The sequence below is a fragment of the Anomaloglossus baeobatrachus genome, chromosome 9 (assembly GCF_048569485.1).
Source record: "Anomaloglossus baeobatrachus isolate aAnoBae1 chromosome 9, aAnoBae1.hap1, whole genome shotgun sequence".
NCBI classification, from domain to species: domain Eukaryota; kingdom Metazoa; phylum Chordata; class Amphibia; order Anura; family Aromobatidae; genus Anomaloglossus; species Anomaloglossus baeobatrachus.
The window spans coordinates 6,906,159-6,929,330 of NC_134361.1; the positions used below are offsets into that span (position 1 = coordinate 6,906,159).

Consider the following 23,172-nt stretch of genomic DNA (forward strand, 5'->3'; position numbering starts at 1 on the left):
GAGGTAGACTGGACTCTGCGTCATCCATTAGGGTGATGTTTCCTGTGTCCATTTCTTTTAAGGGGTCAACATGGTCCACAAGAGCAAGTGTGGACACAGGTGCTGGGGATAGTTTCATCTCCTCCTCTTTTGCCCGGCGGCATGCCATCCCGCTGGTGCAAATGCCAAGGCCAGTGAGAGTCCATGTGGTGGATGGGTCCTTGTTGCCCAAGGTAATTCACCAGCGGACAGCGCCCATTACCCGTGCCATGTCATCTGGGCATAGGGAGACCATTTCATTTCTGGTTCTCCCTAAGGGTGCAGATGATATTCTGCTGGGTATTCCTTGGTTGAAGCGGCATTCCCGACATATCGACTGGTCGTCTGGGGTGATTATGCGGTGGAGCGAGTCTTGTAGCTCCCACTGCATGTCTCCATCTTCCACCCGTCGCTCAGTGGTATCTGTGGCGACTATAGACCATTCGAGTGGGAGGGACGCTAGAGGTGGGGTACTGTTACGAACCGGCGCCGCCATAGCCACAAGCAGCCTGCTGCGGTTCCTGTTGTGCCCAGGCGCCGGCTGCCGTTCTTGGCCGTGCCTCGGGTCGTCCAGTTGGCTGCTCCTTCCACCACGTCTAAGTGTGGAGAGGCGGCTAGTGCGCATGCGTGCGCCGATTTACCCCAGCCAGAGTCTAAGCCCGGTGTTTTGCCTAATGAGCATGCTCAGCCTGATTGTGTTATGTCTGAGACTAAGTCCTCAGTTCAGGCTACTGAGCATGCTCCCACAATTAACCCTAACAGCCTATTTGCACAGGTACTTGGACTTCGTGCTGTGTCTAAGTTCTGGGATGTGCCTACTGAGCATGCTCAAACTGATAGTCTGCTTTCTGAGCCTGTTGCTCAGGCTACTGAGCATGCTCAGGCACTTGGTGCATCGGAGGCTAGGTCCGGTAAGGACCTCACTGAGCATGTCCGTGAGGTGGCAGGCCCTGATAGGGCAGAGGGTGTCAGGTGTCCTGATGACGTGGCCACTCCGGACTGGCTCGCAGAGGCCCGCCACTATGATCTGGCACCTCACCATTGGTCGTCAGACGATGACTGGTGAAGTGTTTGGGGTGTGGCTGCCATGAGGTCATCAATGACGTGGCGGTTCCGGATAGGTCGCATGTGACGTCACTGATGACATGCACTCTGCTATTGGACCTTGGTGGTTCCACCCTGGGTTTGGGGCGGACCCAGGTTATAAAAGGGGCTGGAGACAACATGGAGGTGCGCAGTCTTCATTTAGAGTTCTTGGTGGCAAAAGCCTTGTTGGAAGCGGTAGGTAGGGCTAGGCGAACGGTGCCTGTCACGCCAAGATTCGTGGCTCAGCACATGAGGGTCAGGCGCCGTGCTTCCTTGCTACCATTCCTGTTGTGCTAGAGCAGTCCAGTGGCGTTAACTGGGCTGCGGCTGCTACGTCACCTGTTCAGTTGTGCCTCCTACGCACACGGACAGAATACCTGTTGCGTCACCTGTCCGAGAGTGCCCTCTACGCACACGGACAGTGTACCTGCTGCGCCACCTGTCCAGTTGTGCGCTCTACGCGCACGGACAGCGCACCCCAGAACCCCTGTGAAGTTAACAGGGTGTTCCTGGATTGGGTGTGTGATCCCTATTATCCTCCTCGGCTTCCCAGTCAAATGCTACTGGTGTGACTACCTGGTCTGACGTGTCCTTTACACACGTGGCCAGCAACGCTAATCGGATGACCGCTCGGCCTGACGTGTCTTACACACGTGGCCGACAGGGCGCTGTCGCAGCGGTCTTCTCGGTCAACGCTAACTGGTTACCATCCGGCCTGACGTGTTGTTACACACGTGGTCGGAGTAGCGTCTGCTCCACCGAAATGCTAACTGGGTTGTCGTCTGGTCTGACGTGTCCCTACACACGTGACTGGTTCCTTGAGTTATCTCAGAGCCATCCAGCTCTATAGTCTCCGCCTAACCCACAGGGTGCCAGCAGCTCCATTACCATCTGGAGCACGGTGGACCCCGACTGGCGATTGGGATATATAACCCTGGTCCTAATCTGCCGGTTCCCCCGTAACACCCCCAGGCTGCTGATGCTTTCTAGTATTTTGTCTGAGCCCAGATCTGGATTCACAGCTGCATTGCTCAGTGTAGCAGTATAATGCCCCCCAGGCCGCTGATGCTTTCTGGTATTTTGTCTGAGCTCAGATCTGGATTCACAGCTGCACTGCTAAGCCCGGCTGTATAATGCCCTCCAGGCCACTCTTGTGTCTGAACATGTGCAATATAGAGACAGGAGAGCAGACATTTCATATTACATGTGTGCTGTGTATGGGAGACATCACGCAATTTGCCTGCATCTACCAGTTCAGAAACAACAGAAAATTAGAGATAGAGACTGCGTGAAAAGCCAATGGGTCATAAAATGGCCAGAAATAGCGCTGTGCACATGAATGCTTATTCTGAACAGTCACCTGAATTTTAGAATGAAAGAGTTGCAATGAACCTCTAGGGTCATCGTGTCCCACCCCCGAAGCTATGCAGGAGTCACTGAACCATCCCTCACAGACGTCTGTCCAGCTTCTTTTTGAAGACTTCCGTTGAAGGAGACTTCACCACCTCTCGAGGTCGCCTGTTCCACTCATTGATCTCCTCCCTGTCACAAAGTTTTTCTAATATCTAATCTGTATCTTATCACTTCCATTTTCATCCCATTGCTTCTCATGATTCCATGTGCAAATACGGATGATCCCTCCATAGTGTGACCTCCCTTCAGATATTTGTAGATAGCTATTAAGTCTCCTCTCACACTTATTTTTTTAAAGCTAAACATTTCCAGATCCATTAATCGTTCCTTGTAGAACAGTTTGCGGTACGCTCACCACCCTGGCCACTCTTCCCTGGACTTGCTCCAGTTTTTTGGTCTTTTTTAAAATGTGGTGCCCAGAACTGGACCCAGTATTCCAGATGAGGTCTGGCCTCAGAGGACTAGAGGGGGATAATGATTTCACATGATATGGACTCTGTGCTTCTGTTAATATGTGCCAGAGTTGTTTGCCTTTTTTGCTGCTGCATCACACTGCTGACTCCTGTGCAATCTGTGATCTATTAGTATACCCAAGTCTTTTTCACACGTTCTATTCTTCCCATTCTGTAGATGTTATTTTTGTTTTTCTTGCCCAGATCTAGAATTTTGCATTTCTGCCTGTTAAGTACCATTCCACTAGTCACTGCCCATTGCTCAAGGGTATCCTTCTGAATTCTTGCTCTGTCTTCTCCAGTATTTGGAGGGATCCTTGCATCACCTGCAAATTTGAATAGTTTACTAACGTTCCCTTATCTAGATCATTTATAAAAATGTTGAACACCATTGAGGCCAAGACAGAGCCTTGTGGTTCCCCACGTGACACACTCTTACAATTAGATGTGCTGCCATTTATTCCCACTCTTAGAGTACGATCACTGAGCCAGTTATGAATCCACTTAACTGTCACCTTGTAAATTCCATACTTGATCATTTTTTCAATAAGGATGATATGAGATACTTTATCAAATGCTTTGCTGAAGTCGAGATATACAATATAAACCACATTTCCTTGATCCACCCAGTAAGAGATTCCATCATAGAAAGAAATTAGATTAGTCTGGCATGACTTGTTTGCTGCAAACCCATGCTGGTTCTGGTTAATTACTGTATTCTTATCCAGGTACTTAATACTAATACATTTTTAATGTTTAATAATTTGTCCAAAGATCTCTCCTGGTATAGAGGTAAGGCTCACATCTTCTGCCTCCATCTTCTTTGCTTTTTTGAAGATGGAGACAACATTTGCTCTTCTCCAGTCTTCTGGTACTTCTCCTGTTCTCCAGTAATTTTCAAAGATTTTGACTAGTGTTTATGCAGTTTCCTATGCTATTTCATTGAGTACCCTAGGATGTAATTCATCTGGACCTGGACTTGAATTAATTTGTTAGCTCCGTCTCTCCTCATCATCTCTATGTTTATAGATAGTGTGGATTCTTTTATTCCTTTGATAGTATTGTAATGGAAAGTTATTTACATGTATGTATGGAAATAGCACTGACGGGATGAATGCTTGTTTCCTGGTGCATGGACATACACAGCCCTCGCACAGCCAGTGATTGCAGCTATTCGCCCTATATATTGTCGTGCATTGGTAAAGAATCATTGTGCACCGTCCTGATCCTGAATGTGGATGGGGCATGTATTTATAAAAAATATCAACCATATGCATCATGATCCAGAAGAAGGCTATCTAGTGGTGGCCATACGTGAACTCTGGCTTAGGGGCGCGGTCCACATGACCCAACTCCGTATCCAAAAGGTCAACACAACCTAAGGAAACAAAATTTTGGCACTTGGGACAGATTGAGGAAAACAGTTCCAGGTTTTATGCTTTTGTGCTCCAGAATAGTCTTGAACGCTCCACTTTGCACCTTTATACCTTTGATATACCTCTCAATTGTCAGTGATCTCTATGTTCTCCCTGTCTGAAGACCCAGGTCAAGGTACTGTGGCTTTTATGCACTTCCGGGGATCCAGCAACCAAGTCCATCTCCAAACTGACAACCATTTTGTACGGTACGGTAAGGCTATGTGCACACACTGGATATTGCAGAAATTTGTGCACCAAATAGACAGAAAAAAAATGCACATTTTTATCCCATTTTTTATGCATTTTTTGCATGCGGTTTCCATGCATTTTGGGGTGGAAGAACGCTGAAAGAATTGACATGATGCAGATTTATTTCTGCACCAAATCTGCACGGGGAAAAAAAAACAAGTGCAAAAAACCTCAGGATCGTCATTGGCTTTGTTTCCAGTTTTATAACAAAACTGTATGAAAAATTGCATAAAAAAAGCGATAGGAACGCACTGTGTGCACACAGCCTGAAGGCACGGAGGTGATTGGTGCTGTCCAACTGGAGCCAGAATAAAATAAAACTCAAAGATCCCAAAATAAGATCAAGATAATTCAACTGCTGAAAAAAAGAGCTAAATATAAAATAATTCATGATATTTGCTACATTTCTTCCAAAGACAACACATGCGGGTCCAGGTGATACTGCAGCTCAAAGCATGGCCATGACGCCATTGTGAAATTAAAAACTTTTTAATTTTTCATCTTATTTTTCACTTCCTGTCAGTGAATTATAATGGGGTTTTTTTTGCTTTTTTTTGTCGTAACATCTTGTAAGACTATTTTACAAACAGAATATCATGTAAACCCTTTCTATATTATACAATTGTCAAAACAAAACAGAACCAGGCTCTTATTTCAGAACATTTCAGAAATATTTTCATCTTGGGAGCACGCTGAAAAAAAAAATGAAGATGGAAAGAGAAATATAATGGGAAAAAATAAATGAAGCAATAAATGTGCGAAAATATAAAAACACACCCGAATCTGGCGATAAAAATGAGCAAAAAAAAATCTCCATAGAATAGAAAAATGTAAAGTCATAAAAGTCATTTCTTGATAAATAGCATTTTAAATAAGCAAATTAAGCCATAAACTTACACGGTGAATTATTATAAAAAAAAAAAAAGGTAAATAAAAAATTGGCTTGTGAAGTTAACAGGGGGAAAAAAATTAGCAAAAAATGAAAAAAAAAAATCCCAGATTTTAGTGAATATAATATAATAAATAAATAGAGATTACAAATTACATTTTTTAATTTTCCTCCATTTTTACTTGAATGCCTTTTGCCATCACTGGACAAAAAAATGTTAAATATCAAATACAGTAATAGTACAGATAGCATGTAACAGCAAAAGGGCTTTACTGCAGGGGTGTCCGGGGCCACGCAGCACCCCCAAGGCACGGCCCAGCCACGGCTATGCTATAAAATTACCAGCCGTGGCAGATTTGGGGAAATTGGTGCCTGAAAGTTGATTTCTTTTTTTTCTCAGTTTTTTTTCCATTCTGTACAAATAAGCTAATTTATATTATAATTTTGATATATATGTTTATAAAAATATATAAATTCAAAATACTTAATACATACATAATACTTTGTACATTGATGGTGATGCCGGGCTCCGTGTCGGGGTCTTCTTCGGGCTGCGTGCTTGGACGGATCACCCCTGCCACATATTGAAGAGTTTGGGATTGTCACATAACGATAGCCTTTATTTATAAACAATACATTTAGGGAAGCCTTAAATACAGCAGTTTGTGAACCATTGGTAAGCCATTAAAAACGAACTGTCATTTTTTTTTTAATTTTTGTATTTTTTTTTTTTAAGTCATTCTTTTTTTTTGTTTTCTCCGTACAGAAGGTCGGGGCTTAGAGGACAATGTCTTTTAGTCTCTTTACTCCCATTGAGTCTTTTTCTCGACATTCTTGCAATAAAGGGTTGATCTCATGCATTACATTTTCACTGTCTGCCCCCCGGGGCTCTGCTTCTGAAGGCCGGGACGGGCCGTTGCTTACAAACTGCTCCATGTCGCGGTTTCCGGTGCAGTGCATGATGCTGTAGGTGGCGCTGGGTTTGGCGGGCAGAGGGCTCTTTAGATGCAGAGGAGAGGTGATGGGGCTGACGGCCTCGCAGCCGTTCCCTGCTTCGCGGACGGCACCGTTTACCTTGGGGCTGCAGACCGGCAGCTCCACTGTCCTTTTCCCTTTCAGGGTAGACCTGTCATCAGTAGTATGCTCATTTCCATCTTTGCCAAAAGTTGCAAAAGTTCTTTTCGTGTTGCAGTCCTCGAAAGCTTCCGTGTCCACGTTGGTCGCCTCTATAGACAAAGCAATGACATTTCTGCCGTGCTCGGGGGACTTGGCTCGGTTTGGGATGGGGACACGCGGCATCCAGCATCTGTCGGAGTGACCGAGGATTCGACATTCCTCTCGGCAGTGGAAACCTTCACTCTGATCTGAACAAAAGAAGAGAAAAAAAGAGGATTAAAACAAAGAAATGTGAAATCAGTGTTTGATTTGGCGCGTCGTATAATAAGCTGTAATTACCATTAGAGAAAAGCGGCATCGAGCGCCTCATATTTACAACCGTAATTACGTGCTATAATTTGTATCCTTATTATATTTGCTTAAATGTGTCTTATTAATATGTGCAAAGTACAAGGGCTCCGTGGAGGAAATGCATATATCTGATGTGCAGTCACAAGACACCGGCACCGGTGACAGAAGCAATAAGCGCGGCCACCAATCACCCGCCGCTTATCGAGTTACCCGGCCGGATCCGCTTTATAAAGAAGTGTCTTATGAATGTGCAATGGAAGAACAAATAACTTGTCAATGCCTTGTCTAATGGCGAGAGATGGAAACTGCAGCGGCTGAATATTCATTGCTGGAGATAGCAGCAAGCCAGACCCGAGAAGCCGCTGTCAATCAAACTATTAATAACGGGAAGCGGCTCCATCAGTCCGAGGCCGCCGGGTGGGACTAGACCACCAGAGAAGAAGCAATGCCCACCATCTAGGTAAGGTACACCTATGGGCCCGGCTGCGGGGTCCTCCTGGACTATGTCCAATATGACACATACAGGCACAGGTACCACCCATTGCAGTGATATGGGGCTCGTAGAGTAAAGTCCCCACCGCAGGTGTAGAGACATCGCATAGAATGGAGCAATGGACGTCAAACCAATTGTACGAGTTGCGTTTTCATCTATAAGTCTCCCCCAGAGAGATCGTGCAGCAGAGATAATGTATACAGCCTCTATAATCCGAGCCCCCCACGCCCGTCTCCAGGACCTCTCTCGTGCTGCTCCAGTTTTCTGGAATGCGCTACCCCAGACAATCCAATTAATTCCCAGTACCCACAGCTTCAAGCATGCACTAAACCTGCCTATCTTTAGCCGATCCCCTCCCCTCACTCGTCTAATATCTGTCCCCTGTTCTTTCGCGCACCCGGTGGCACTTTGCACCTTCCTGATGGGTGACGGTTCATGCAGCGATATGTGATCGCCCCGATTTATTATACTGATGGCCGGACTCGACCAGCGCTTTATTTTTACCTTTTGTCCCCCCTATTTCCTTGGATTGGAGCCGGACCCTCACTCCTCTTAGTATACGCAGATCTATGTCTTGCTATGTAAAGTCTTATCTTGTTGGTATATGTCCCCTCTGAATTGTACTGCGCTGCGGAATATGCTGCCGCTATAGAAATAAAGATTATTATAATATACAACGTATTTTCCCTTCAAGCCCTTCCCCCACTTCTCCCCTAAGTTCCTCCGACCCCTTTCTCGAGTATCTTCTGCTATATTTTGCCCTTGGACCTCACTGACGCGATGTTCTGCATCACAAGTGGAGAGCGATCGCTGCCTGCGCCGCGGCATATTTAATGGATTGTCCTGGACGCAGATATTGATCACTTTCCTTAGGATAAGTAATCAATATGGGATTGGTGGGGGGCCGACACCTGTCTCCCCAGACCCCCCGCCGTCCCCTGCTCCGCACTGATCCGCTATAGTCAGCTCTGGCAGTGACTGGACGTATATAGTGCACAGCGAGGTACAGCACAGCGCCTCGCTGTGTGCAGTGGCCGTTCTCAGTACTGCGGCACAACTGTCAGTCACTAAGAGCCGACTGGTGAAGATGTCAGACGTCCGATCCCAGAATCTGAAGAAGACGACACGTCCTGAGCTTCTTATTGTAATTTGTGCTACTAATTTATGAGATAGAAATAAGAAACAGCGCTCACTCGATAAGTGCAATGTTCCTGCATTGGAGGAAATGTAAGTCAGCCGTGCCCGCTCGAAATTAGGGAGAAATTTCCAAAAATAAAAAAAAGCCAACATGAAGCTGCTGAGAAACTAAAAAACATAATAAATAATACAAGCACTGATCACAGACCCAGCGTCTCAATCACATCCCTACATGATCATAGAAGGAGGACGTAGGGTGGACAGACCACCCCGGGGGGCGAGGGTGGACAGACCACCCCGGGGGGCGAAAGTGGACAGACCACCCCGGGGGGCGAAAGTGGACAGACCACCCCGGGGGTGAGGGCAGACAGACCACCCCAGGGGGCGAGGGTGGACAGACCACCCCGGGGGGCGAAAGTGGACAGACCACCCTGGGGGGCGAGGGTGGACAGACCACCCCGGGGGGCGAAAGTGGACAGACCACCCCGGGGGACGAAAGTGGACAGACCACCCCGGGGGGCGAAAGTGGACAGACCACCCCGGGGGGCGAAAGTGGACAGACCACCCCAGGGGGCGAGGGTAGACAGACAACCCCAGGGGGCGAGGGTAGACAGACCACCCCAGGGGGCGAGGGTGGACAGACCACCCCGGGGGGCGAGGGTGGACAGATCACACCAAGGGGCGAGGGTGGACAGACCACCCTGGGAGGCGAGGGTGGACAGACCACCATGGGGGGCGAGGGTGGACAGATCACACCAGGGGGGCGAGGGTAGACAGACAACCCCGGGGGCGAGAGTAGACAGACCACCCCAGGGGGCGAGGGTAGACAGACAACCCCAGGGGGCGAGGGTAGACAGACCACCCCAGGGGGCGAGGGTGGACAGACCACCCCGGGGGGCGAGGGTGGACAGACCACCCCGGGGGGCGAGGGTGGACAGATCACACCAAGGGGCGAGGGTGGACAGACCACCCTGGGAGGCGAGGGTGGACAGATCACCATGGGGGGCGAGGGTGGACAGATCACACCAGGAGGGCGAGGGTAGACAGATAACCCCGGGGGCGAGAGTAGACAGACCACCCCAGGGGGCGAGGGTAGACAGACCACCCCAGGGGGCGAGGGTGAACAGACAACCCCGGGGGCGAGGGTGGACAGACAACCCCGGGGGGCGAGGGTGGGACCAAAATACAGAGCTCTGAGAATATAACGGACTTCACACAAACCACAACTGATAACTTTGTAACAATTCCTCCTGAGAATGTTGCACTAATAAAAGTTTCATTGTTAATTTTTCACTATTTTCTATAAAATGTTTAGTATTTTTAATAAAATATTAAATGATAAAAAGTAAAATAATGAAAATTAATTAAAAAAAATAAAACAGAGAAACAAACATTTGGAGTTTTAGCAGAGTTAAACCAATCCTCAATATAATCTGCTCCAACCAAATGAAAGTAGTTACTGGACAGTCACGTTCTCTCTTCTATACAAAATAATTGAGTACAAACCCCCATCCAGATTTGGCGGAGGCCGCACGGTGCTTTGTGGAGGCTGCACGGACCTTGCTGGAGGCCGTACGGCGCTTGGAGGAGGCTGCACGGTGCTTGGTGGAGGCCGCACGGACCTTGCTGGAGGCCGTACGGCACTTGGAGGAGGCTGCACGGCACTTGGTGGAGGCCGCACGGTGCTTGGCGGAGGCCGCACGGTGCTTGGTGGAGGCTGCACGGACCTTGCTGGAGGCCGTACTGCGTTTGGAGGAGGCTGCACGGTGCTTGGCGGAGGCCGCGCGGTGCTTTTTGCTTTACGTCTGCTAACAAGACAGATTTATACACAGCACTTGCAGCATTGATTCAGACAAGGAAGTTGAGCCATGACTTCAAACAAACAGACAGCTGCTTCAATCTTATTAAGCCTCTTGAATATGACGTATGGCTTCTTGCCGCTGTACAGTAAGACTATAAATACTCCGGAGCCAGGTAGCGGCGCTTAAAGGAGATAGGAAAACAGCCGTCCAGCACCTTGTTAGCGGGGAGCAGCTGCAGACGGCGCGGTAATGGGACGGACCCGATGGAGAGGTCTTCACAGGGGAGGAAAGCTCGTCACCACAATCCTCCGGCTACACATGAGGCTTCGGGGCGGCGTGTTTGGCCGGATGTAGCCAGCAGTCGCTGATCCCGTACAGCAGATCCCCTATTAATTCACTGTGGGGTTGTGGTCATTCTGCGCACCATTATATCACAGAGGTGCTCGGCTTCTACCAAAATAACATGGAGTCTTTTATTATTTTTTGAGCTGAAAAATTCTGAAATATTCAGGGGACGTCTTATTTTAGTCTATGATCAACAATTCACATTTATTCTTGAACAACAAAAAAACAACAACTATTGTACTATAATCGTATCCCATTCTGGAACATCCACAGAACTCTCCATCACGTGTCTCCATCAGCTTTAGACCTTTGGTGACAACCTAGTCACATGATGCGAGGTCACAAAGGTCCTTAAGCAGTCTTATCATCTGGATATAAACACTGGGGCCCCTAGGAGAATGGCGGCCCTGTGAAATCGCCAGTTTGCTCCCCCTCCCCCCAGTCCTGCACACCAGCCTGTCTCCTGTTCAGTTCTTTTAGACTCCTGAAATTAAAAGATCTTTGGTCACATGATGTGAGGTCACAAAGGTCCTTAAGCAGTCTTATCATCTGGATACAAACTCGGTAGTCTCTAAGAGAGTGGGGTCCCTGAGTCATTTCCCAGTTTGACTCCCCCTAATGCCGGCCTGACTGTAACTGGGGCTTATTTTTGGAGTAAGGCTTATATTTCAAGTATTCTCCAAAAATCCTGTAAAATCATGCTAGGGCTTATTTCTGAGGTAGGTCTTATTTTGGGGGAAGCACGCTGCATAATACACCATCAGATAAATCATGGCACAATTCTACTTGGTTGAATCCCATAGGTATTTGGCAGCCGCATGGATCTTCACGGGTGCCATATTCCACCACAAATAGCCGCACATCACAATCTTAGTAGTACAATGATCAAATCCCTCTACAGTCGTTATATGAGTTAAAGTTATTTGCCTTTTTTTAGTCACATTTTTCGTCTTGTATTCATTGCTGTTTTTGCCACCAAAATGACACCAAAATGACACCAGCAGGTTTATGACTTTTGTGCAAACTCATAAATGCTCTTTATTTTTGGCCTTTATCGTTTTTGTGCCTTTTTCACGCTCTGGTAAAACGCGGAATGCAACATAACTATAAAGTACAAGTAAATTAGTCCGAGGAGGGAAAGGGGTAAACTACAACAATACTGTGACCTTTCAAAAAGTGGCAAATAGTGAATCGGTTGGAAACATCTGAAAAACCTAAAATAGTGATAAAAGAAAACAAACAGATAAAGATAAACTTAAAATAGGAGCGGCGGAAAAAAGAATTTGGTGAAAAACAAAAAAAAAAATCAACTTTAAAAGAAGGAAAATTAGATAAAAAGTAAATGCAAATTAAATAATGAAAATTTTTACTCAACCGACAGCCGGGGTCACAAACCACCGAGGAGCAATACGGTAACAGAATTTATTTACAAATATTTTGTAACCCAATTAGTTTTAAACACATGAATGTATCAAAAAGTCACTAAATATTTAGAAACTAATGTAGTATTTTTTATTCTTTTTCAAAAGTTGAGCGTGGTTGAGTAAGAAGCTGTGGCCTACTGCCACGTGCCAGCAATAATACACTGTGGCTCCCATAGACTTCATGTTCGGTTGTACAGAATGATGCACCACATTTATTGGAAGGACTCGCGCCCATTTATACGGCGCACCGTCCTCCAGGGGGATACAACGGCCAGAATTACATCCACGTATCCGTCCTGATAAATTCCCGCCATTGAGTCCACAGAAAGGAGTTTTTGCCATTTCTCTTATTCCTGCCGCATTATTGTCCTTTGTTATTGCAGATTTTGTTTTTTGTCCGTAGAATGTCTTATACAGTAATATTGGATATTCCTATGAATAAATCAGTAATAACAGAAAACAATAACTTTACAAAACAAACAAATGCGTGCGGTTTCTGTTTTTCCTTCTTCCTTTCCCCGGTTTCTCCGCGGCTCCGGCGTGTTTGCACAGCTTGCTGATTATACAAGAAAAACTGCTTTACAAAAAAAGATTTCAGAATGGGCTTTGTGTTAGGTCTGAAAGGGGATTATAGAAAGAAAACAAGACAGACATAATTAGTATGACCAAACTAAAAGGGAGAACGAAGTGGAGGAGAGAATAAACCTCCCCGCACCTTCCCAGCAACTGCCTGGAAATATTATTACAATTCTTATGTTTCTTCTTCAGTTCAAAGTGGAAATCGCGTTAAGAATTCAGAAGCGAAGGCTTCAGCCATTATTATTATTTCTTATTCGCTTCCGACTTTCTCAAGTAATAAAATAATGGATAAAAAAAATCAGATTAATGAAGAAAAGGGAAAAGGCGCGTTCCCTCCTTCTGGGTGTCGCATGGTTTATATGGCCGTCACCCCGAGACTGCGACTGACGGAAAAATCCTAAATCCCAGGACACGGACGGCATATTATTATTGGGTTTGAGCCTTTGACCCTTTTTAGTCGATATGATCCACAAAATAGGAGCAATGATGAATTAGGAGCTTTCAGAATTTGTCAGTCTCCTGAGATTAATGGTGGCGTTTGACACCAGCGCAGTCACCGGTATGTGCGGGTCCTATAGAACGAATCCTTATTTATGGACTATAAGGGGGTGGATTTGTCATAAATGAATGTAGACGCCCAAACTCTAACGGATGAATCGGGAGTTCAGCTCCGAAGGATCAAGCTTCATTTTGAGAAATTGAATATTGAATTATATTATGTTAAAAAGAAGGAGCCACAGAAAGTATCGCACGCGTCGCTCCATGTATCATCTCTGTGTATCCCGGCCTCGGAGCAGAATCCACAGATCAACCAGACGTCACAGATTGGGACTAAACCCTGACTCACCAGGGCAAAAAAAATCACGTGGGGCCGACCCCTGTAGGAAAAAAGTTGAGTGACTCAAAACTCATCAATGAGCTTGGACGTGGACGTGGACGTTCGGTGGGTTCAGCCGAACTTAAGATTAAGATCGATTTTGGACCCACAGTGGAAGTCAATGATTGACAGTTCAGGTCTCCGCCCACATGCAGTCAGCCATAAACAGATCACTTCCAGGGGTAGGGGGCGGAGGTTTTTCCCTTTTTTTGATTGGTACACACTACATCCAATCCCCGCTGTTGTTACCTACAGTGCGAGCCATTCACACACTGCAAGTGGCTTGCACTGGGCTGAGCACCAAGCGTACCTGAAGAGTGAGCGTACCCAAACACTGAGCGTATCTGAGTATGCCTGAGCTCTGAGTGTACTCGAGCACCAAGAATACTGAGCACCAAGTGTACCCGAGCACCGAGTATACCTAAGCACCAAGCGTACCTGAGCACCAAGCATACCTGAGCACTGAGCGTACCTGAGCACCGAGCATACCTGAGCACCAAGCGTACCTGAGCTCTGAGCGTACCTGAGCACCGAGCATACCTGAGCACCGAGTATACCTAAGCACCAAGCGTACCTGAGGAGTGAGTGTACCCAAACACTGAGCGTATCTCAGTATACCTGAGCTCTGAGCGTACTCGAGCACCAAGAATACTGAGCACTAAGTGTACCCGAGCACCGAGTATACCTAAGCACCAAGCGTACCTGAGCACCAAGCGTACCTGAGCACCGAGCATACCTGAGCACCGAGCATACCTGAGCACCAAGCGTACCTGAGCACCGAGCATACCTGAGCACCAAGCGTACCTGAGCACCGAGTATACCTAAGCACCAAGCGTACCTGAGCACCGAGCATACCTGAGCACCGAGCATACCTGAGCACCGAGTATACCTAAGCACCAAGCGTACCTGAGCACCGAGCATACCTGAGCACCAAGCGTACCTGAGCACTGAGCGTACCTGAGCACTAAGCGTACCCGAGCACCGAGCATACCCGGGCACCAAATGTACGTGAGCATAAAGCGTACCAGAGCACCAAGCGTACCCGAGCATTGAGAGTACTCAAGCACAGCGATACTCGCGTGAGTGGTCAGCCTATGTAAAGCACCGAGCTCTGCATCTGATCTGTTGTTTTGTGCAGTCTGTGTTTGGTATGAGCACCGGATCTCGGGTTCGCTCATCTCTAATGATAACAGCGCGAAGCGATGCACGAGCTCCAGAGGACACAAAGGCATGAATCACGCGGAGTGATGACTCAGAAGGAAGATCTTCCCATAAAGGGGATCTCCACGTAAAACATTGAAGGATCCCTTCACGCAAAGCTGTTTCCATTACTGCAGCCACCAGTGATCAGGTGTGGTCTGTACGGACCGTGGCAGTAGCTGCTGTATTTCCCTGCAGCGCCTCCGCAGGGGGGAGGATGTATCACACAATATATAATGCAGACGGGGCAAATCCTCCAAAGCCTCTTGTTCTCCACCTCCTGGGCCTGAGAGGAGGATCCGGGGCAGATCCGGCGCTCCGCTCTTTAACCCTTCGTGCGAGCGGCCCCTGTGATGTGGATATTGCAGACTCCGGAGATTTCCTTCTGCAATTACATTTGAATTCAGTTTTCAATTAGGAGTAATATTTGGTCTTCGCCCGGCTGATAGGATCTGTTTGAAGCCGCGCCAGCTCCTGTGTAATCGGAGGCTTCTGAATCTATTTCTTCCTCTCTCTACCACACATGAGGCAAACTCATAAAAATTCACAGCACAGCGTTCACTGCACCAAAAAGGAAAAAATACGAGCGGCTTAGGCTTGCGGGGAACCGGTGATGTAGAGAGAAAAAAGAGGTGCTTTGGACTGAAGCTCAGATCCTCATCAGGTCTAAATCTACGTCCTAAACGTCTGATCATCTGCGGTGATAAAGGAGCCGCGGTGACAGATCTGCCGACACCAGGATTAAATGTCGCAGCTTGTAGAGATGAGCCCCGGTCATGCCGAGGTCTGCAGATCCGAGGGACGGAGAACCCGCTGCGTCCAGACAGCTCCCCCCGCAACGCAGGGGCCGGCCGAGCCTGAGCTACGTCACCGACAGCTCCGCCCGCAACGCAGGGGCTGGCCAAGCCTGACCTACATCACCAACAGCTCCCCCCGCAACGCAGGGGCCGGCCGAGCCTGACCTACGTCACCAACACCTCCCCCCGCATCGCAGGGACCGGCCGAGCCTGACCTACGTCACCAACACCTCCCCCCGCAACGCAGGGGCCGGCCGAGCCTGACCTACGTCACCAACACCTCCCCCCGCAACGAAGGGGCCGGCCGAGCCTGACCTACGTCACCAACACCTCCCCCCGCATCGCAGGGACCGGCCGAGTCTGACCTACGTCACCGACAGTTCCCCCCGCAACGCAGGGGCCGGCCGAGTCTGACCTACGTCACCGACAGCTCCCTCCGCAACGCAGGGGCCGACCGAGTCTGACCTACGTCACCGACAGCTCCCCCCGCAACGCAGGGGCCGGCCAAGCCTGACCTACGTCACCGACAGCTCCCCTCACAACCCAGGAACCGGCCGAGTCTGACCCTCGTCACCGACCATTCGGGCAAAGTCCGGACTTTAAAGCTTCAGTGCATGTCATTGATGTGGGCATTATATGGGGCATTATATGGTTCCCATACATGTAACAGCACAGTCCGAAAATCATTATGGGCATCTATGGGTGTCTGCACGCTCCTACCCAATGTGGAGGAAAGGATTGGGCATGTTGAATCTGAACATGCTCAATCTTTTGTTCTCACAGAGGATGGGCATTATATAGGGCATTATATGATTCCCATACATGTAACAGCAAAGTCCGATCATCATGGGTGTCTATGGGTGTCTGCACGATCCTACCTGAAAGGAAAGGATTGGGCATGTTGAATCTGAACATGCTCGATCCTTTGTTCTCACGGTGGAGGGGCATCACCACAGAGGTCTGGCCGCAGCTTTTCCCCGTTCTGCAGTCATGCATGCTCATCTAAGACGTGTGAGCATCGTATGGAAGAAGTTGGAAGGTGAATGAGCCATCTTAAACCTACAGACTGATTTCTTACATCCGGCACTTGTTGAGTATCCTGGTTTCGCTCGGCCGGTGGACATGTTTCCACACTGCACGCTCCTCCTTTGTGTGAATCCAATTCTGCTCCACCCATCCAAACAAATAATGGCTATCCTATGTCCAGTCGCCCCCGCTCTGGGCCTGAACCTCCAGGCCTGTGCTGGCCGGTCATGGTAGGGGGATTGCGGGGGATTTGGGGCCGGTCAGTGTTACGTACCCTCTAGTTTACTGTCTCATAGGTGAAGGGGATGTGAGGTTTCTGGCACTGAGCCCCCGGCCCCACTGCTCGTAGCCGTCCGCACCGCGTCGTTATGTGGACGAGGCGTATTTTAACGCTTTCTGCACATGTTTTGCATCAAACTCCTACAGATCTGAGGTCAGAGCGAGTGAAAGCAGTATATTATCCCGCACCGGGCTCCGTCATTACTGGAAATGACTAGGAATATTGAAACGCCTTTGCAGAAACCGTTCCCTGGAGCTTGGGAGGATGAATTCTGCAGAAAATAAGAAAAAAATGCAGCAAACTCCGTTCACTTCACTGCATGGATATTAGTTTCCATTTAATGGCGCCTGATGATTGCATATTTATGCTTTATAGGTATCAGTCGGCGAGCGCGGGGGGGAGCAGCTCTCCGGATTGTCACTGATGATTTCAGGCCCTGCTCAGACTTCAGCCACAAATCTATTCTTACAATTATGTATTTTTTTCCTTCATTCCAGCCGAGTCTTCAGAGATGTCAGTAAACTGCACTGGGACTTCGGGTTGGAAGGTGGCATTTATGGTGGTCCACACAGCAGTGTACGGAGGGGCTTCCTGGCACCGGGCTTCTCCAGCCAGAGGTGAAATGGCAAGAGGATTCTCCGAACAGTCTCTTTTAGCCAAATCACTGCCTTCTATGGAGACCAGGATAGCAAAACGCACCCAAAATGAGGTGAGGGTGTAACGCCAGCTGACAATGTGACCAGTACCCGAGGAGAGCGTAACGCCAGGTGACAATGTGACCAGTACCCGAGGAGAGCGTATTTCCAGGTGACAATGTGACCAGTACCCGAGGAGGGTGTAACGGCAGGTGACAATGTGACAACGAGGGCGCAACGCCAGCTGACAATGTGACAAGTGCCCGAGGAGGGTGTAACGCCAGCTGACAATGTAACAAGTACCCAAGGAGGGTGTAACACCAGGTGACAATATGACCAGTGCCCGAGGAGGGCGTAACGCCAGGTGACAATGTGACAAGTGCCTGAGGAGAGCGTAACGTCAGGTGACAATGTGACAAGTACCCAAGGAGGGCGTAACGCCAGGTGACAATGTGACAAATGCCCGAGGAGGGCGTAACGCCAGGTGACAATGTGACCAGTACCCGAGGAGGGTGTAACGCCAGCTGACAATGTGACAAGTGCCCGAGGAGAGCGTAACACCAGCTGACAATGTGACCAGTACCCGAGGAGGGTGTAATGCCAGGTGACAATGTGACAAGTACCCGAGGAAGGCGTAACGCCAGGTGACAATGTGACAAGTACCCGAGGAGGGCGTAACACCAGGTGACAATGTGACAAGTACCCGAGGAAGGCGTAACGCCAGCTGACAATGTGACAAGTACCCGAGGAGGGTGTAACGCCAGCTGACAATGTGACAAGTGCCCGAGGAGAGCGTAACACCAGGTGACAATGTGACAAGTACCCGAGGAGGGCGTAACGCCAGGTGACAATGTGACAAGTACCCGAGGAGGGCGTAATGCCAGCTGACAATGTGACAAGTACCCGAGGAGGGCGTAACACCAGGTGACAATGTGACAAGTACCCGAGGAGGGCGTAACGCCAGCTGACAATGTGACAAGTACCCGAGGAGGGCGTAACGCCAGCTGACAATGTGACAAGTGCCCAAGGAGAGCGTAACACCAGGTGACAATGTGACAAGTACCCGAGGAGAGCGTAATGCCAGGTGACAATGTGACAAGTGCCCGAGGAGAGCGTAACGCCAGCTGACAATGTGACAAGTGCCCGAGGAGGGCGTAACACCAGCTGACAATGTGACAAGTGCCCGAGGAGAGCGTAACGCCAGCTGACAATGTGACAAGTGCCCGAGGAGAGCGTAACACCTGGTGACAATGTGACAAGTGCCCGAGGAGGGCGTAATGCCAGGTGACAATGTGACAAGTGCACGAGGAGGGCGTAACACCAGGTGACAATGTGACAAGTACCCGAGGAGGGCGTAACGCCAGGTGACAATGTGACAAGTACCCGAGGAGGGCGTAACGCCAGCTGACAATGTGAAAAGTACCAGAGGAGGTTGTAACGCCAGCTGACAATGTGACAAGTACCCAAGGAGGGCGTAACGCCAGCTGACAATGTGACAAGTACCCGAGGAGGGCGTAACGCCAGCTGACAATGTGACAAGTACCCGAGGAGGGCGTAACACCAGGTGACAATGTGACAAGTACCCGAGGAGGGCGTAACGCCAGCTGACAATGTGACAAGTACCCGAGGAGGGCGTAACGCCAGCTGACAATGTGACAAGTGCCCAAGGAGAGCGTAACACCAGGTGACAATGTGGCAAGTACCCGAGGAGGGCGTAACGCCAGGTGACAATGTAACAAGTACCCGAGGAGGGCGTAACACCAGGTGACAATGTGACAAGTGCCCGAGGAGGGTGTAACACCAGGTGACAATGTGACAAGTACCCGAGGAGGGCGTAACGCCAAGTGACAATGTGACAAGTACCCGAGGAGGGCGTAACACCAGGTGACAATGTGACAAGTACCCGAGGAGGGCGTAACGCCAAGTGACAATGAGACAAGTACCCGAGGAGGGCGTAACGCCGGGTGAATGTCTGTTCTACAGACTCTTTGTTCACAAGGACAACCTTTGTTTCGGTGAGATGACGATCAATGTCCGGTTCTTACATATTTTTCCACCTTGACACATATTTTACTATTTTTTTAAGGTCAGTGCCGATAAAGCGAACATCCGCCGCTATTTAAAACAATGGTCATGGCTGATCTGCGCTGGAGACGTGATTTATTGCAGACAGTACAATAACCATTAACTAAATATGATCTTTGTACAAAAATATATATTTATTGGAGTCCATTGATTTTTTTTTCTCCGCTTAATCACGGAGTATTTTTAGTGTTACGGCCTCAGGAAATAGCGCAGAATGGATTATATCATGGCTTAAAGTGAAACATCGCTCCACAAGGGATTCTCCTTCTCATACACAACCCTGAGGACGGTTGTGCCACGAAGAGTTCAATGAGCAGAAAACACCCAGTATTAATGAGGAAAAGAATAAAAAACTAGGGCTAGACGGCAAATATAACCCACAGGGCAGTGACCAAGGGAACAACTGAAAAGGGCCCAAAGAATCATCATAAGAAGCCGCAATGCAGCGATGAAGGCAGGTTCATCTACCGGAGAGCTGGATCCACAGATACACTGCTACGGTAGTATTGCTGCTGTTATACATCCTTAAAGCTGCTACTGCTTTCTTATAAGAGTTTTATCTCACCATAGAGCTTCACATCAACTCAGACATGTCACTCTAAGCAAAAGAAAAACAAGCTACGACTTGTCTACAGATCATAGGAAGAAGAATCACTGGTGAAGGACATGATGGTAGAAAGAATAGAAGGAACAAGACGAAGAGGAAGACCAGCAACCTGATGGCTTGATACAATCAAGAAAACAGCGAAGAAGACCCTGGCAGACCAATCTAGGTGGAAAACACCCTGGTGGACCTATCTAGGTGGAAAACACCCTGGTGGATCAATCTAGGTGGAAAAGACCCTGGTGGACCTATCTAGATGAAGAAGACCCTGGTGGACCTATCTAGATGAAGAAGACCCTGGTAGATCTATCTAGATAAAGAAGACCCTGGTGGACCTATCTAGATGAAGAAGACCCTGGTGGACCTATCTAGGCAGAAAACACCCTGGTGGACCTATCTAGGTGGAAAACACCCTGGTGGACCTATCTAGGTGGAAAACACCCTGGTGGACCTATCTAGGTGGAAAACACCCTGGTGGACCTATCTAGGTGGAAAACACCCTGGTGGACCTATCTAGATGAAGAAGACCCTGGTAGACTTATCTAGGCAGAGAAAACCCTGGTGGACCTATCTAGGCAGAGAAGATCCTGATGGCCCTATCTAGGTGGAGAACACCCTGGTGGACCTTTCTAGGTGGAGAAGACTCTTGTAGACCTATCTAGATGGAGAACACCCTGGTGGACCTATCTAGGTGGAGAACACCCTGGTGGACCTATGTAGGCTGCACAAGATTAATCTTACTATAGAGCATTCATCCATCTAGTCGCCATGACTTGAGATCGAGATGAAGGCCATTATAAAAAGCAACGCTGTTTAACGTTCCTAATGCTTATTATTATAACTGTCTTATCTCACCTACCACAGTGCTGCTCAGTACGTCTGTATAATATCCTCCTTCCTGCTGCTTCAGTTACGTGTCTGACCTCAGAGCAGAATGCACAGCCACACTGCTCAGTGCTGCTTTATAATGACCTCCATGCAGCTGCTGCTTTCTGATAAGTGTTTTGAATTCACATTCACAGGACACAGTAATTGTATAACATCCTCCTCCTAGATGCTCTTACTACGTGTTTTATCCCATTTCAGGGCTGGACTCCCAGCTACACTGCTCAGTACTACTGCACAATGTCCTCCATGCTGCTGCTGCACAATGTCCTCCATGCTGCTGCTGCACAATGTCCCACATGCTGCTGCACAATGTCTTCCATGCTGCTGCTGCACAATGTCCTCCATGCTGCACAATGTCCTCCATGCTGCTGCTGCTGCACAATGTCCTCCATGCTGCTGCTGCTGCACAATGTCCTCCACGCTGCTGCTGCTGCACAATGTCCTCCATGCTGCTGCTGCTGTATCTACACAAGATTTGCAGAGAGGAGAGCAGTAATTGCTCTAGTCTCTCTGGAAATTTGAGACCATAAGATCATAAATATGAGCTGAGCAGCTAAGTTTATTGAATGAGAAGAGGTGGAAAAGCCACAGACAAGCCGATCTGAAAGCATCAAACCCGGTTCTCCTTTTGCTAAACATTTTACATCAGGTAAAGGTCAGGAGGCAGCAAAGATATGAGATCAGATGATGTCTTAATTCACTCTCTCCTCTGATAGGAATCACTATATAGTGTGAAGATATCATATAATTACTACTGTTTACCATTGTGCAGCACAACAAGTGAGCTAGGATATCCGGCTATGCTATTATTCTAATCTGATATATTACAACGTGTGATACACTATGGAACATATGTAATATTTATACCCCTGATGAACCTCCACCCAAGGAGGCGAAACGCGTTGGGTAATATTTCTTGGGGCTAATTTGTTTATGCTTTTTTTTTTTTTACATAAAAAGAGTACTGTATGTTTATTTTATCCCACTACAGTACTCTATAATTATATTTTCTTACACTGTCCTACCAATAATACATATAGTTCAAGTTTCTGTATTTGAGAGATATATGCCAAATCTATCTATAAATTTACATTTTATATAAGTCCCTTTTTCAATGCATGGTTAATTATTGGATCTGGATGATAATAATTGTGTATTAAAAATGTTTCTGCAATGAATGTTAAAAAATTGACGTATCATCATTTGTAAAGTTGACTGGTGGAGCGATATAAGCCTTTCCCACCATGTGCTGGGATATACCGCTGGCTGCTCCACTAGACTGTATTTTTTTTATTGTACTTTAGACCCTATGGGTATTTTATATTTTTCTGAACACCCCCCCCCCCTCACCTCATGTTTCAATATATTGATATTCAATAAAAGTTTAACGGAAAAAAATTTAGGAGTATTTTTTCTGTGATTTATATTTTCGTGTTACTCCCCTTTGATCGTTTTTTCTGTGATTTGTTTGGACATCCGGCTATGCTGGCAAGAATAATAAATCATCCACAGCCCAACCAATAATTACACACAAATTGTATCTCAGCTCATGGTTGATATAGATATGGTGCCAAAGCTGAGATACGACCAGCCAGGGAGTGCGAGAGTATCTGCAGCCACCACACGTGAAAGGTAACGGCCACTAATGTCCACAAACCTTCCATAAATCAATAGTATCAGCGATAAACTATGTAATATATATATATATATATATTACCTGAAAAATCTGCATCTTTCTCCACTCATGAGCCACTTCTTATAATTCACCACCTCCTGAAAGCATCATTGAAATGAAATTGACACGGACTGCATGATGAATGAGGAATCAAATACAGCCACGGACTGAAGTACAAGAGAGGTGAAAGGGAGGATGAAGAATAAGGAGCAGAGAGGAGGAAAGCGAGGAGGAGAGCAAGGAGGAGAGAGAGGAGGAGAGCAAGGAGGAGAGCAAGGAGAGCACCGAGTAGAGCGAGGAGGAGAGCAAGGAGGAGAGAGAGGAGGAGAGCAA

The 23,172-nt window shown here is 47.8% G+C and overlaps 1 protein-coding gene across 4 annotated transcripts in view; it reads right to left on the reverse strand.

The window, feature by feature from the left end:
- Positions 1 to 5,106: 5,106 nt before the first annotated feature.
- Positions 5,107 to 23,172, reverse strand: part of PCDH19 (protocadherin 19) — a 274,931-nt gene continuing 256,865 nt past the window's right edge. For all 4 annotated transcript variants that reach the window (XM_075323057.1, XM_075323056.1, XM_075323054.1 and 1 more), the window contains exon 5: positions 5,107 to 6,889. In XM_075323057.1, the coding sequence (XP_075179172.1) occupies positions 6,303 to 6,889 (587 nt within the window). In that variant the 3' untranslated portion in view covers positions 5,107 to 6,302. The remainder of the gene's footprint in view (positions 6,890 to 23,172) is intronic.